At 36.4% G+C, this 14,712-nt stretch overlaps 3 protein-coding genes and 1 long non-coding RNA gene across 4 annotated transcripts; 1 reads left to right on the top strand and 3 right to left on the bottom strand.

The window, feature by feature from the left end:
• Window positions 1-113: 113 nt before the first annotated feature.
• On the bottom strand, window positions 114-6,990 carry LOC139819141 (gustatory receptor for sugar taste 64a). Its single transcript, XM_071788333.1, has 10 exons — window positions 6,451-6,990; window positions 3,899-4,159; window positions 3,401-3,632; window positions 2,883-3,018; window positions 2,150-2,352; window positions 1,693-1,784; window positions 1,367-1,584; window positions 854-1,022; window positions 588-677; window positions 114-326 (listed from the first exon to the last, which is right to left on the bottom strand). The coding sequence occupies exons 2-10, from the start codon at window positions 4,142-4,144 to the stop codon at window positions 261-263; spliced, it is 1,452 nt and encodes a 483-aa protein (XP_071644434.1). The 5' UTR covers window positions 4,145-4,159; window positions 6,451-6,990; the 3' UTR covers window positions 114-260.
• A 1,281-nt stretch (window positions 6,991-8,271) lies between these two features.
• On the bottom strand, window positions 8,272-9,289 carry Mrps14 (mitochondrial ribosomal protein S14). Its single transcript, XM_071788350.1, has 3 exons — window positions 9,130-9,289; window positions 8,813-8,950; window positions 8,272-8,579 (listed from the first exon to the last, which is right to left on the bottom strand). The coding sequence occupies exons 1-3, from the start codon at window positions 9,202-9,204 to the stop codon at window positions 8,394-8,396; spliced, it is 399 nt and encodes a 132-aa protein (XP_071644451.1). The 5' UTR covers window positions 9,205-9,289; the 3' UTR covers window positions 8,272-8,393.
• A 146-nt stretch (window positions 9,290-9,435) lies between these two features.
• Window positions 9,436-10,243, top strand: LOC139819148 (uncharacterized). Its single transcript, XR_011733615.1, has 2 exons — window positions 9,436-9,928; window positions 10,041-10,243. It is a non-coding gene; the product is annotated as an uncharacterized lncRNA (long non-coding RNA).
• A 406-nt stretch (window positions 10,244-10,649) lies between these two features.
• Cabp1 (Protein disulfide-isomerase A6 homolog CaBP1) lies at window positions 10,650-14,371 on the bottom strand. The gene is made up of 6 exons (XM_071788347.1): window positions 14,197-14,371; window positions 13,715-13,908; window positions 13,395-13,619; window positions 13,042-13,248; window positions 12,637-12,962; window positions 10,650-12,282 (listed from the first exon to the last, which is right to left on the bottom strand). The coding sequence occupies exons 1-6, from the start codon at window positions 14,243-14,245 to the stop codon at window positions 11,964-11,966; spliced, it is 1,320 nt and encodes a 439-aa protein (XP_071644448.1). The 5' UTR covers window positions 14,246-14,371; the 3' UTR covers window positions 10,650-11,963.
• Window positions 14,372-14,712: the final 341 nt, after the last annotated feature.

Genomic DNA, 14,712 nt, shown 5'->3' with positions numbered 1-14,712 from the left:
TTGTTACAATAAATATTTCTTGCATTATTGTCCTTGCAAAATACATTTTTTTTAAATAGTATATAATTGCAGAAATAGCAACATTTAGCACAAATTGCGAGGAGATGATAATGTCTAGGATGATTTTTTAATTTCAATGAATACAAATACTTATATTACCTTATATAATCTAGTTTGTGACAGTTTGCCTATCGGCGACGTTACATTGTTACATATACATTGTTACATATACATTGTTACATATACATTGTTACATATACTTAATTGTTCATTGAGACGTTAAATTGTAGCAACACAACTTCGTACGTTACAATTGCACCAGCCACCTGTACATGAATTTGAAAAAGATTATCATCATGTAAAGATATCGAAAATCATGAAAACAATGATATAAACAAATATTAATTAAATTTTTTTCGCTTCCAATGCCATTAATACATACAGATAAATCAAATAATACATAAAATACACTTTACTTTATCCTTAGTATCTGTATTTTTATCTTATTTTATATGCGTTATCGTGACATTACGAAGAAATATACCGCAAAATTACTCTCTTTATTGAATTTTGAGATTTGTTCTTACCGCCAACATAAAGTTCCGCGTAATAGAAAAGAATCGCATTCCCGTAAGCATGATGTCATCAGTAGTGAGTAGATATATCAGCCTTTCTGTCTGTAAAACAATCGTATGGATTATCATATGTATATATATAAGAAATTAAGCGAATTAACTAAATAATTTATACAACGCGTTGAGGGATTATGGTATTCGTGAATTGATGAATATGAATTTCAAGAAATTATGGTATTTACTGCTTTTTTTACGTTGATGAAATTCGAATGGTTTACCTCTACATTGTAGGTGGATGCTGAACAAGTATACAACAGCGGCAATATCACTTTACTTTGATCATAGATCCTGGCAGCGAGCAGGGTGACGACCACCGTTCTGCCGATCAGGAACATAAAAGATCCGAAGAAGTATATATCACTAAGTATGTTGGCATTTTCCGGTTTTCTGTAAGGAAGATAGAATAAAATGAGAATCGCGCGAAATTAAAATTCGACATTTGCATCACGTTTGAAATTATTAAAGAAGACGTATTATTATTGCATTATGTTGCATGCAGTTACATTTGCTAAACCAATAGAAAATAAATTTATCGACGAAAGATGTTTTTCGCCGTTGTAAACTTTTCTTCCATCCGAGTGAAAGAGCAAGTATAATTCTTGCAATGCAGAAGTAAAAATGCGTTTATTGGAAGCGTCGACGACTATAATTTTTCTAATTAATGGTTAATTAATAATAATAATAATAATTGATTTTGTTGTCTTTTCTTTTTCGTCATGTGAAGCACTTACGACAATCCATTGAGTAGCTGTAAACAGATGAAATAAAGATTGTTTCCAAACGACAGGAGAATTATGGGTGCGATATTCTTGTCAGCCTTCTTCACCATGCAACTAAGAGCAGCGTAATCTTCACGCAATCCACACCAGTCTATTGTCCGATGTTTCGATGTAGACCTTATCACTTCCTTGTTCAACGTTTTGTATCTTTCGGCCAAGCCGGTAGCTACCTGGAAACTCAGACCAGAAGATCGAGTTAGTTAATTAGATTGAAAACATTTAGTTCTGAGCAGTTCTGAGTAGAGAAATATGTTCAATCACTTGCAAAGTTTTATTACCAGCATGATGAAAACGTCAGTGAAATTCCACGTGAAAGTCGCAAGTTTGCTGGCGATAAAAATGAAAATACCGAGTTCAAAGTTATACGTCACTGAAATAAAAAAAGTTTTAAGTTTGCTAAAGTAATCAAGGTTTTTTAAAAAAATTTAGAAAAAGAGAAACATGCGTTTAAAAAAAAGTCTTTGGAGAAATGGGTGTAAGTTTAATTACTTTACAGGGATAGTCAAATTGAACTGCTATTAAAAGAAAGCAATTACAATTGAAGAAATTAGAAAATTGCAAATTTGTATAAAAACATAACTATTGAATGCCATTAAAACACTTTGATATTTTTTTACGCAAAGATTGATTAATTAATTTAATTAGATTACTGTGACATTTTATTCAAACATTATTTAATTTGTTTGCGAACGATGCTTTTAGATCAGCATCTAAATCTAAGAGATCGCTGCTTACATGTCTCCAAGATAAAGGCGTGAGAAGACGTGCAATATATTTGTAGAAAATTTTGAAATGTCGAATTCTCCGAACTGCCGCTCCAATCGTACTTTGTGGTGTTCACCACGATACTCAATATATGTTCGACAAGGGCCATGAGCAGAATAGAAGCGGTTATCGCGTAGAATTTCCAACGGAGCTTCGGTCGTTCCACCTTATTACTGCAAAACCGAAAGATTCTGGTAAATTTACATCGACAGACTTGTAAGGTGGTGCAAAATTAATCAACTTTAAAGAGAAACATTGCTCAGTGGAATTTCCAAGAAGAAACAATCGATTCTAAAAGACAATATGGCTTCAACGCGGTGTCTTTAAACATTTACGCCGCTCGAGGCAGATTACAAGCGACGATATCTTTTGATGATGGATGCTACAGACACGCGATCACCGTGCCGTATATGCGTATCTAGTATGTGAGAAAGTTAGATTCATCTATATTACACCAAACTATGTATATAGACACGCGCGGTATAATATAAATATACGTAATATATATTTAACATATTACGCATATTTATCATCAAAAAGAGAGAGGGAGAGAGCGCATAATAATTACAATAATATCGTAATTATTTCCGATCCGCATGCGAGTATATGCAGCTGCACATGCAATTCTGAAGTGTGCGAGCGCGATCATCGATCAGTTAGTGACTAACTTCCACAGCCTTTCAAACAATACACTGATATCTACCTGTCTATGAATTGCTCCATAGACCTCCAATTGCGTTGAAGAGTTATCCAATGTGGCGACAGCCAGAAAAATATTATCAGGCCTATCACGCTGTTCCCATAAAATATCGCGCCTGCCGTAGCAGACGCTATTCCTCCTAAAATCCAATCGCATTTAAGTATTGACAGTACGTTTTGGAAGAAAAAATGTGGAGATAATGTGATGCGGCTGATATGTCGATGAAAATAAGCAATCTTCCATTTGCATTTATTTTCACATAAATCTTATTCAGTTTTAAAGTACCTATAAATACTATTTGAGATAAAGTACAAAAGCGAAAAATAATTTTGCAATTTTTTTTATTTTCTCTTGTTTTGATTTTACTTCTGGAAAGAGAATCTGCTGAGAATTTCGATTAACTTTACGAGTTAATCCTTTTGCATATCGTTATCCTTCACTATGAAATAAAGCTGTGTATATCAGTCTCTAGATAGATGCGGCATAGTGCTATATAAAGCGTAAAATACTTATTTGTTTACCTTTCACTTCAAAAGTGGTGGAGTTCAGCGTTCTTATCATGTGAATAACCGCCAATACCGCCACAACTAACACCATCGCGTTTATGAAAACGGCGTAGGCGGTACGAAACGAAAATTTCGCGAACTTTAACTGCGACGGGTTCGGTCTGCATACTCCTGAAACCGGTAGAACTCCAAACAATTGAGCCATCGCTAAAACCGGCCCTATCGCACAGTGGAAGCTCTCTGGATCCTACAAGAGAATTTTTCATTCGATATTACAATACTTTACTTTTATCGCGTGTAATATGAATCTCGAATATATCGACCAACGTAAAAAGTTTTCTTTAAAAAGAAAAAGGTTTATTTAATTTTATACTTAACTATAGATTTTAATTATATCCACTTTCCTCACTTTCTTTTATATTTTCGATAATTTTCTTTTTTTTTTCGAAGCTTCGAGGAATAAAACTTCTGCGATATATGAAACAAGCAGTCGAGTCTTTTTACGATACTTACATTGTTGTTCGCGGACAGAGTTTGTTCACTCGGGAAACCACTGTGAAGGAACGGTCGTGGCCTCGGCGGAGTCGGAGGATGAGAGTCCGAAAATTGAGTTTCTATCCCGTTCACCTTGTCCTTCCTCTGACGCATCAGGAGCAATGGCAGGATCTTTTTACGAGTCACGTTTTTCTTAGAACTCGCAGTAAGTATCCGCTTCGTCTTCAACATCATGCTGTAGTTGACGTTTAGTGAACCGCCCATTTCATCGTAGAAATCCTGATATAATTAAATTGATTATTTCGTAATAATAAAAAAGAAAACGTAAAGTTAAAATTCCCCGACACCTGCGTGTCTCGAAAGAGACATAAATTTATTATCCAGTTTATTGTGCGTGAGCCCATTAGCGACTGTTAAATGTTAATTCGCAACATCGCGATTGATTAAACTGGGAGCGCCTGGAGGGTTTTCCTCATACACGCACAAGTCGCATTATAGAAATTTAAACAAGAGTGAGTGAAAGATATAATAATTGCGTTAATTCCCTGTACGCGCATTGAAATGCATTAGTTTAATTACTTGTTGTGTCTCGCTATAGCTTTGTACCCTTTTATAATATTTTTCAAATACGAAACGGAAATTGATGGGATGTTATGCGACGCGTAATTAAGAGCGATACGTGCGAATCGCGCATTAAGTAATGTAAAATTTGTGCACGTATATCTTAGAAAATCCTAACGAGGGACATGCGAGTTGCCATAAATAGTTTTAAAGATCTAATAGAACCTAGTACGTCAAATTTTTTTGCATTCTGACGTTAATCATCGATATAAACATTTTTACATACGCGTTAAAAAAATGGATTGATGGTGTTCGTTTAAAGTGAACGTGATAGCTCGAACAATTAATTATCGTCGTGTTATATCATCGAATACGAATGAGCCATCGCATTCTGTCATGTAAAAGGGTTGGTCGTTTGTCCAGCGTGGGTAAAAAACCCGATATGTTGACGCAGACAACCGATTCGCGCGTCAAGTGCAACGTCATTTCATACGTTTGTTTATTCTTGAAGAATAACTCTTGTCAAGCGTTATTAAGTGGCTATCGCGAGCAATTTCCGAGGAATAGGTCGTCCATAAATTTCCGCTATTAGACTCACGCGAGAAATCATAAAATAGCATATGCGCGCGTCTTTATGCAAACTGACGGAGAGAAAGTGATGGTAATTCATGAATATATGTGTGTGGTTACAGCAGTTCTATAGAGTTTTATAAAAATATTGAAATGTAAAAATAAAAAATCGGACGTGTAAAGATAAAAAAAATTATGTAAAACATCTGCAAAGAGATACAATTAATGTCTATTAGAAAATTTATATTTTTCTATTTATTATTTATATACCAGCTTTTATTATTTATTGATAATTAGATACATATTTATAAATGAGGATTATTATTTTTTCAAGAAATGCTTATTTAAGGGATGCTCAACAAATTTGACACGACACTGCAACAGTATAGCTCTTTCGTTTCTCTTTTTCTAAAAAAAATCGATAAGAGATATGTAATGTAAAAATATTACAAATATATTAATATGATATAAAAACACGTATTAATATTTTACAATTTTATCTTTGTGTTTATGTTAACTATATATGATATATACATATAGAGATCTATACATTTGTTGTTTTGTGTCATGAACTCATGAATGTTGGCTGTCGTTCAAATATAGTATTATACAAACTCACATATTACATATTTTTCTTATTGAAACTATACACCAAGTTAAATCGATTCTTATCAACCGTTTATTAATTTATCATTAATCTTGGTTCAAAATCGTAAATAATCATCATTTTCAGCGCAGCTGTATATCGAGCTGTTGATGTTGTGTATTTTGTAGCTACAGATCTAATGTGCACACATTGCAATATTAAGGTATTTTAATCGTATTTGCAATTATAATCAATAATTTGACATTCGAAATTATTTATCTGTTTGTCATGAAACAGATATCCAGATAAACATATGACTACTGTATTTCCCAAACTGATGTCATTCGTGCTCATCAAAAAGCAAAATTTCTGATTTCTTATCAAGATTTGTTTACTTCAAGAAAAAAAAAACAAATTTATAATCTACATTTGTATTTAAAATTATAATACAAATATAAATACTTAAGATCAAGAAGGAGATAACGTTAAAAAAATATTGATTAAATTTGATATTACCTAAAGTTTATGCATTATATAGAAATGTCGAAACGCGAAAGTGTTAGTAATATAATAAAAAAATAATAATATATGTAAAATATACATATACTTCACTGTTTTAAATTATTTCAAATAAATACTTTAGTTCTTTAATTCTGCAATACTAATAGAACACTTGACAATTATTCAGTTATATTTTAGATTGTTGTTAAAATATCATGGGACATATAACCGAAAACAAGAAGAAATGACACTTCTGATAAGGATCTCTTTAATTTTTAATTATTTTTTAATTGTTCGAGGCTCTTCGTGGAAACGATACTGTGTCGGGAATTGGGAATTGTAATGTACCTACATGAAATCTTGCACTCCGTGATTCTCGTTACCATGAATGTCATCTGAGGAAAGATGCAGACGGTGGGTAAGAAACTAGAAACAGGTGAGTTTCAGCGACAGTCGCGTCTAACCGCCACTCGAGTGTCTCTAACGTGCACTAGCGAACAAAGACCGGCTTGAATCAAGATTACATGCGGAGCTGCGCGACGCATGTCCGATCAGATAGTCGGCTATACCACTTACGCGGAGCTTTGCTGAGAATAAAATCCACGTGTACGACACTGATCGTATTGATTGCATTGTTTGCTTTTCTATTTTTTTGAGTAAATTATGACCACCTATTTGTCTTAGGCTCCTTCGAATGTTGCGGGATCAAATGTTCCAGCTTGATCAACACCCACTACAGCAGTTTCGGAATTAATTAACGAATTATAAATATGTGGTTTTGTTATTCTAAAATTGGGATATTCGAATCAGAGCGTTAAAATTTTTCGAGTGTTTAATTGAACTTTTAAGGTCCAGTTGTTACCAACCTATTGGTAATCTAATAGTTAAATCATATGTCTATCTTTGTTTAATTTGAAGGAAAAACAAAAGACACATATATGATTTAACTATTAGTTAGTTGTTAGTTTACCAACAGGTTGGAACAACCGCGCGGCCCTAAATTATTTATACTCTACTGTCTTTCGATCTCTTCTCTGTTCTAGAAAATCTTAAATTCTTTTAAACAATTCAAGGTGAAGCCGAATGAGTGAAGAAGAATTAAGAATCAATAAATCTATTTATTATATTTATTACTCTAATTAATGATCGAACAAAATAAAATATTTTACGTTCTCTATCAGAAGTTTGATGATCGCAACGCGTTTATTATTACAATTAGAGCATTCGTGTAAAAAAAAGTAAATTTATTTATGAATTTCAATTAATTAATGGCTTCATAATTTAAGACCTGAATTTTTGCGTTACGATGGCTTTTTTAAATTTACCTAAATAGTAGTTTACAATCGTTTGATCAGTACATATTTACGCTTTGCGATGAGACGAGATAAGCAGTCGTGTCAAAGCGAGTTAGACGCGTTAGAATTAATAAAATATTCAAGGATGCGGTTTGTTCCCGCAAACAGTTATGAGGAATACACTAATAAATGAGATATGAGTAACGAAGGAAAACAGCGAGAACTGTTTACACATAGCATGTACGTCACCGAATCGATTTCTTCACAAAAAAACATACGTATGCCCGATGTAAAGCCGAATAATTGAAACTAACATACGCATCATTCTCTGAATAGAAAAGCACGAGTTTATAATATTCTCGATTCGTACAAATCTCGATTTTCATGTAAGCTGCGGTCGACAGTTAATAATTAACTTTTACGTGATCCAATATATGTATATCTATAGCAATTTATAATTGTACGAAATTTCTTCAATTATTATTCTTTGAGATACATCGATATTCTTTCTCCAGCCGTATTAAATTACGATAACAGAAATCACTTACGTATATTGCATAAATCTTTCTTTTCTTCATGCAGTATACATAAATTAATTTCATATAAATGTCATGCACGTTATGCAGTAAATGCATAATTTATTCCGTTTTACATTTTTAGTGTAAAGTAATAAATGGTCAAGATTTACAGGTCTATTTAGTGATCCATCAAGCTAAAAAAAGTTCTCGATATATCTTACTAATCTGTAAAAATGTGCAAGATACGGTATGGGAAAAAAATTAATTTGTTTTGGCATACATAGGAAAAAAAGTTCATGATTTCTCGTTTCTGACGTCACAACATAATAATGTAGAAGTAGGAGAACGATAAAATGTACGTAGGGAAACATAATGGTGATTTATTCTATTCATATCCTCTCGTGTAGGTATCATTTACGCTTCATTAGTATTCACTTATAGCACAATATGCAAGTAATATACAGTCTAAGGTGCATATCGTTCTACCAAATGGCACGTTGCACTCCAGCCATTTTATTATAATCAACTAGGTGGCGAAAGATGAATCGTGATACCCTCCATCGAATCATCGTACCTCGGCCTCGAGACGTCACAACGCATCTCGTTGTTAATTGTCTCAACGCGGTCTGTCTGGGAATTGTTTCGTCTAGTTGCTTGCCAGCGAGCTCCTGAAAGAGAATCATTTATATGTGGTTTCAATTACTCCAGAATATTATTATACTACATAAGATAATATGTACAGCGCTGTTTCAAATAGAGAATTCTACATATAAGTGCGCTGTACATAAAAATGCATCGATGAAAAGCGACATGATGCAAGGAAAATTCTGCGCTTTCGTCAATTTTATATTCTCCGATTACAGAAAGATCGGTTATTTTTGCAGGTGGGACTGTCACTTACTCTTATCTCGATTGGCAAAATATCGTTGCGTTTCAAGGCAACCAGCCGCAATCGTTCCTCGGCGTACTGCTTCGCCCATCGCCTACGCTTCTGATCGCGCACCACTCTGCAGCCGACGTAGTTCCGTATCTGTTGCAGCTGTACAGAGAAAGCACGATGTAATTAGACGAAAAGAACACACGGTTTATGTCAGTGCAGCAACACTGACGTAAGATGTAACAGTCTACGACTCTCGAACATTCACTTATATCTCGATAAGTTTATATTGATGTAAAAACATGGATTATAAAAAGTCTATCGCTCAGGTAGTCACTTACGCCGTGTCCCAGTAAATTTATATTGTTCGGCAAAATGCTGCAGGCAGCCGAGATGCAACCTCTCAACGCCGCCATGTTTACCGGATCAGCTGTTTGTCCACCGCACGTGTCGAGCGTCGAGACTCGAGCCCCGTCCGCTTGATAACTTCATTGGTCGACGAAGTTATTGTTGAATTCGTCCGCTGTCAAGCTTGAAACAATAATGTTAATAATTAAATAATAATTGATGAAATTATAATAAATATTGATAATATAATATATCTAAATAAATATAATAATATAGTAAATAAATTTTTAAAATAATAAATACAATAAATATAATAAATTTGATTATAATAAAATTATAATAAATTCTAAAATTAGTTATTTTAATTGTTATATTTGGAAATTGGAGACAACGTCTGCGAGCTCCACGTAACATTCGTTTACAGCATCCCTAATTCCCTACGTAAATTTCCCTATATATTACAGCAGGGAGATTTCTCTCTCCTTAGGTGCACATAATCAAGGAATGTCTCTCTTTTTCGTTGTTTTTCATGGAACACCCGGGAGTCGCGGGACGCGGGGGACCCTTTCGGTGCCCTTTGGACACTTGCGTCATCATTGTCATCAAATCAAAGAAGAAGGCCTTTAGACACTAACGATAGTTGTGAATGGTTGTTTCTTTTCGTATCACCAGGGTGATACGAAAGGAAGGTGACGGATAACGTTTTTTTCTGCATCTCTCACACCAGCTAAGACCGATAAGATCCGGACATTATGAGGGCAATATATCTTTTAGCCCTTATCGCCGTCGTTGGTAAGTGCTGATGCTGAGTTCGGTTCTAGATACATTTCTTGAGAATCTCAAGCTTGCTCCACTCTTTATCGTGACTGCGTTATCAGTACTTGTTATCTTGGTATTTTACTAGATGCTGCCTTATACCTTTGCCGCATTATCGTTCGATATTTAAAATGGCTCGTCTACAATAGCCGTAAAAGTATGCAGTAAGACGTGAGAAGTAAGCTATTGACCAACCACAGTCGATTATTCTTGAATTGCAAAAATCCCATTAGTCAACAGCTTACTGCTTACGTCTTACTGCATACTGTTGCGGCTATTGTAGACGAGCCATAACGGTGGAAATGTTTACAGCGATACTCCCTGAGAGCGGAGTATATTCACGCAAGCCCTCCAGGCAGACGGACGATCAGAATGCCAAAAGTGAGAAAGCGGCGTCGTCCATAAACGAGTCGCATCCACTTCCAAGTCGGAAATGGATTTCAGCCTGGGGGATCATCGCGCTAATCATAGGCATCATCGTACTCAGTACGATCACTTACTACGCTTTCCTACTGTACCCATATTTATGCAAGAAAGAGGCGGCCTACGACATCATAGAGTTAACGGAAGTTAATTCTGTGTGCACTGTTAGCGATAATGTTAACAACGTGCCGCACATGAGAGTATATTGCGACTCGAACGACTCAAACAACGTATCAAATGACGCATCGTTGAATCAATGAGAGTAAGCCTAAAATGATAAACGTAACTCAGACATTTATTTTATAAGCATAGATACATTCACTTAGAGTAACAGTATTTTTGTACGAGTTTAATAGCAATTAAGTTTTATACCAACTTAACACTTCTATTAGATTTTTAGAGTAGAAAAATATTAAGATTGAGATCGCGTTTTCGTATTCTCTTAGATACGCAATAGGATGAATTTTTATAAGTATTTACAGCGATCGATGGAAATAATTTCATTTTTATTGCATTTATATATACCGTTGTAAGAGAAGACTGACCTATACAAACTAAAGATTATCTTAGACACGTGTTGGAAACGAAAAAATATTAAATGTCTAAAAAAATTTTTAATGAGAAATGTTACATATTCGTTAGTTTGTACAAATAGCATATAACATACAGCAATTTTGCTTGTGATGGAAGACTCTAAAAGACTGCAAAAAAGTATACTCGTTTTAATTAGCTGAGGATATTAATATTATACTAAAACACGTCACAATAACAAACTGATTTTTATAATCCCCAAATTTGGTCCCGTTATAGGGAAAAAGCAATTAATAGCCTTGCCGAGTTTTTTCTTGCGCTACCAATATGTAAAAAGCTCATATTCATAAAAATGACTTCTGTAGAAATAGTATGATGTATATTTATTACAAATAGGATTTTTTTACATAAACTATGTGTATCTTAAACAACCTACTTTTAAAAAGTAATCATCAGGCTAATAAATGCATAATGACACACGGAGCTCGTACTTCAAACTGCTCTACCTTTTTCCTATCCAGACACATGGAGAACGATGCAAACAACATAGGAGTTACATACGTACGTTTATAACGGGAGTCTAAACTAGTTCATTTCTCCTAAAGCAACGCAAAAAAAATGTAGAAAATTGGCTTTTCGGATGGAAGAGTTACTTAAACGTGTGTTTTGTAAAACTAGACAATTGCACCTGAGAACTGGTCTTCCTTAGGATACACAGAGCGACAAATGATTATATCGATGTTTATATATCGAAATATATATATATAATTTAATATATATATATATATATCGAAATTATATATATCGATATTGGTTTTCATACAAAAATCATTGAATGGAATTATATTCCTTACCATTAATTTCGTTATGAAATTAATCGATGTAGGCTCTTAAGTATATATGGATATTAAGTCTGATGATACAAAATAAATTCCCGGGCGAATATGACTCGTATACCGATTCGCGATTACGCCCTTAATCAGTTTTTATCAGAACCGATATACGTTGTGTGCGATGAATTCTTTTAAGAAGAATTCAGTCGTTGGCTTTCAGTAAGTTATAGTTCGTCTTTCTCGTCTAGGTTAACATCACTAAGATCGATATCCTCTTCCTGCGGAGGTTCGGCGTCCTTGCCGTCCCAAGGGGTTGTTTCGATGATGACAGGCAATTGAGCACCCTTCAAGGGCGCGGTGCCACCTCTGCCATAACTCAAATCTCGTAGGAATTCGTTTATTCCGTCGTATGAAAAACTACCTTTTAACAAAGAGTATTTCATCTTCTTGATATTGACGGCTGCTAACGCGGGATAGCCAAAACCTCCGATCTCTAATGCATCCTCGATGTTCGGTTGAGCACTAGCTTCAGCCCAAACCCATCTACATGAAAAATAGAATATTTTGTGAGAATTATTAACAACCGAACATGGTTTATACGATGTAAAACAAAAACTTATAGCCTCTTTAAAAAAATCACATTATGAAAAGATTTTTTTCTACTCTTGAATTATATTAAAAGTAATTGTATTAATTCTATCAAATTTTTATATTAATATCCTATCTGTGTGTTGCTTAATCTATCCTACTTTCTTCATGACTTATTGTGAAATAAATTTTGTAATAAGAATTAAAATATAAAAAAATACTAATTAGTTTCATAAATAATCAAATTATGAAAGAAGAAACAGTTATGGATATTATTAAATTACATATACATCAGTTTATAATACGTACCCCCACATCTTCTTCTTATATTTTTCGCCAAGGCTAGTTAGAGTTTTTAAATATCCATTCCTACAATCGGACTGACAGTCCAGGATATGTGGCAGAACGGAAACTACGCAGATCGGCTTGTCTTCGCACGCGGCTCTCAGCTTTTGCTCAGACGTTATTTGCACCACTTCCGGCGCTGGGATATTTTCGGCTAGTTTCTCGAGCGCCCAGTTGACAATGTCACCGCTCGTGCGACCGCCGTCGTAGTCTTGCATCGAGTCAGCGTCCTTCTTGCCCGGTGCGAAGAATTTGATAGTGGGATAGCCTTTGATCTCGTATTTACTTGCCTGTAACATCATGTGCGTTAAAACAAGTTTGCCATATAGACCGTGTTGCAAGGAAATATTAAGAAAGCATGTATCTCACTTTCAACGTGTTCACAGTGGCGTCCAAAGCTCCCAGTTTGACTTTGCCCTTCAGTTCGGTAGCCGCTGCTGCCCACTCAGGCGCTAGGTTTTTGCAGTGACCGCACCAAGGAGCGTAGAATTCAACTAGCCACATATCCTCAGAATTTAAAACAGTCTTGTCAAAGTTTTCGTCCGTCAGTTCTATTACATCTTTAGGATCTTTGCTCTGCAAATGAATAGTTACATAAATATGATTTAGTAATTCGCACATCAGTAAACTATCTTTTCTACTTTTGTACAAATATCACGCTCTCTATTTAAATATTCTTCGTAAATAAATCCCAAGCTAGTCCTATTCGAACTGTAGCTTACCTTAGATTCACCTCCTGAAGTTTTACCACTTAGCGCTCTTCGAACCTTTTGACTGGCGGCGTTTAACGCAGCGTCGACAATGCCAGCAGCGCTTCTCGGGCCATTATAGTCTTCTGGTTTTTTGTCAAGCCCAAATATCTTAATTGTTGGGAAACCACGAACCCCGTACTTGCCTCCCAGAGACTTGTGCTCGTCTGCATTTACCGCGCCAACTTTTACAACTCCCTGTTAGGACACATAACCATACATACATACATATATATGTTCCTATGTGTGTATATACAAGTAGAAAAACAACAAAATTGAACATGACGAGTCACCTTTAATGCAGTAGCCGCTTTGTCATATTCCGGCAACAACTGTTTACAGTGTCCGCACCACGGCGCGTAGAATTCCACCACCCAGATGTGATCGCTATTTAACACTAATTTATCAAAACTAATTGGATCAAGATCAATGACGGCTGAATTAGGGGCGTACATGGAGTTCGCTCCAGCGATTAGCAGAAGGACACCTGTAACGAAAAGAGCACATGAGAGTATGCGACAAGATATGTACGTCGGATGGACGCGCGAGTGTCTAAATTTACGCGATTAAGCTGCGCGGGAGGCTGCGAGGGAGCGGAGGTGAACGACGACGTTCTTTCTCGCGAGAACGGGATCCGAGGGGACACTTGTTGCGGTGTCGTTCACACAGAACTCCGGCGATAACGCCGGAGTAGTGTCAACGTCAGAAGCCATCGGCGTCGACGATAATCGGAGTTCGGCGCCGGCGACTCGGCGATTCGCCGCGCGCGACTCACCTAGGAGCCTCGACATCTTTCCGTGAATCGTACGGGCGAGACGCGACATCACCAGCAGTCATTCACATCCGCCGAAAGCACAGCGACGACCGCACACAGCACACCGCCTCCGCACAAAGCCCCGACCGTTCTGACTCTTCTGACGTTTGCCCGGATGCGCTGCGCTGGCGGCAACCAGCGGCAACCCGGCCGCCGACGGGCGACTTTTATCGTGGAGCGTTCCGATTGGCTCGCCGCCGCGCTCGCGAGCCCTCGATGTATCGCGATGTATCGCGCGATCGTTGGCGACTCGTGACTCGCGAGTGTTCGCGACTAGTCGTATTTCGTCATTCGTATTCGGGGACGGCGGTGGAAGGGACGCGGACGCGCTCGGATCTCGCGGGCTCAAATTGTTCTGCATTTTCCTCTTTTCGGTCCGACGACGGGAAATTCTCATCGCGAGAGTGCCTACCGAAAGATCGCTCGCTCGTCTCTCGTTCGCGACGCGAATAGTCAGGTATGTGCCGTCGTTACGCG

The sequence above is a fragment of the Temnothorax longispinosus genome, chromosome 9 (genome assembly GCF_030848805.1).
Source record: "Temnothorax longispinosus isolate EJ_2023e chromosome 9, Tlon_JGU_v1, whole genome shotgun sequence".
NCBI classification, from domain to species: Eukaryota; Metazoa; Arthropoda; class Insecta; order Hymenoptera; family Formicidae; genus Temnothorax; species Temnothorax longispinosus.
This window is presented reverse-complemented; position numbering and strand designations above follow the sequence as displayed.

What these genes read in the sequence shown, in the direction of transcription:
- LOC139819141 (XM_071788333.1), bottom strand. Translation starts at nt 4,144, where the DNA reads ATGGGCGGTTCACTAAACGTCAACTACAGCATGATGTTGAAGACGAAG. An exon ending in CTGACGTTTTCATCATGCTG is followed by an intron (nt 1,585 to 1,692) that starts GTAATAAAACTT and finishes CTGAGTTTCCAG; the next exon opens with GTAGCTACCGGCTTGGCCGA. An exon ending in CATCCACCTACAATGTAGAG is followed by an intron (nt 678 to 853) that starts GTAAACCATTCG and finishes ATTGTTTTACAG; the next exon opens with ACAGAAAGGCTGATATATCT.
- Mrps14 (XM_071788350.1), bottom strand. Translation starts at nt 9,204, where the DNA reads ATGGCGGCGTTGAGAGGTTGCATCTCGGCTGCCTGCAGCATTTTGCCG. An exon ending in TAAATTTACTGGGACACGGC is followed by an intron (nt 8,951 to 9,129) that starts GTAAGTGACTAC and finishes TTCTCTGTACAG; the next exon opens with CTGCAACAGATACGGAACTA. An exon ending in TTTTGCCAATCGAGATAAGA is followed by an intron (nt 8,580 to 8,812) that starts GTAAGTGACAGT and finishes ATTCTCTTTCAG; the next exon opens with GAGCTCGCTGGCAAGCAACT.
- Cabp1 (XM_071788347.1), bottom strand. Translation starts at nt 14,245, where the DNA reads ATGTCGCGTCTCGCCCGTACGATTCACGGAAAGATGTCGAGGCTCCTA. An exon ending in AAGCGGCTACTGCATTAAAG is followed by an intron (nt 13,620 to 13,714) that starts GTGACTCGTCAT and finishes GTGTCCTAACAG; the next exon opens with GGAGTTGTAAAAGTTGGCGC. An exon ending in CCACTGTGAACACGTTGAAA is followed by an intron (nt 12,963 to 13,041) that starts GTGAGATACATG and finishes ATGATGTTACAG; the next exon opens with GCAAGTAAATACGAGATCAA.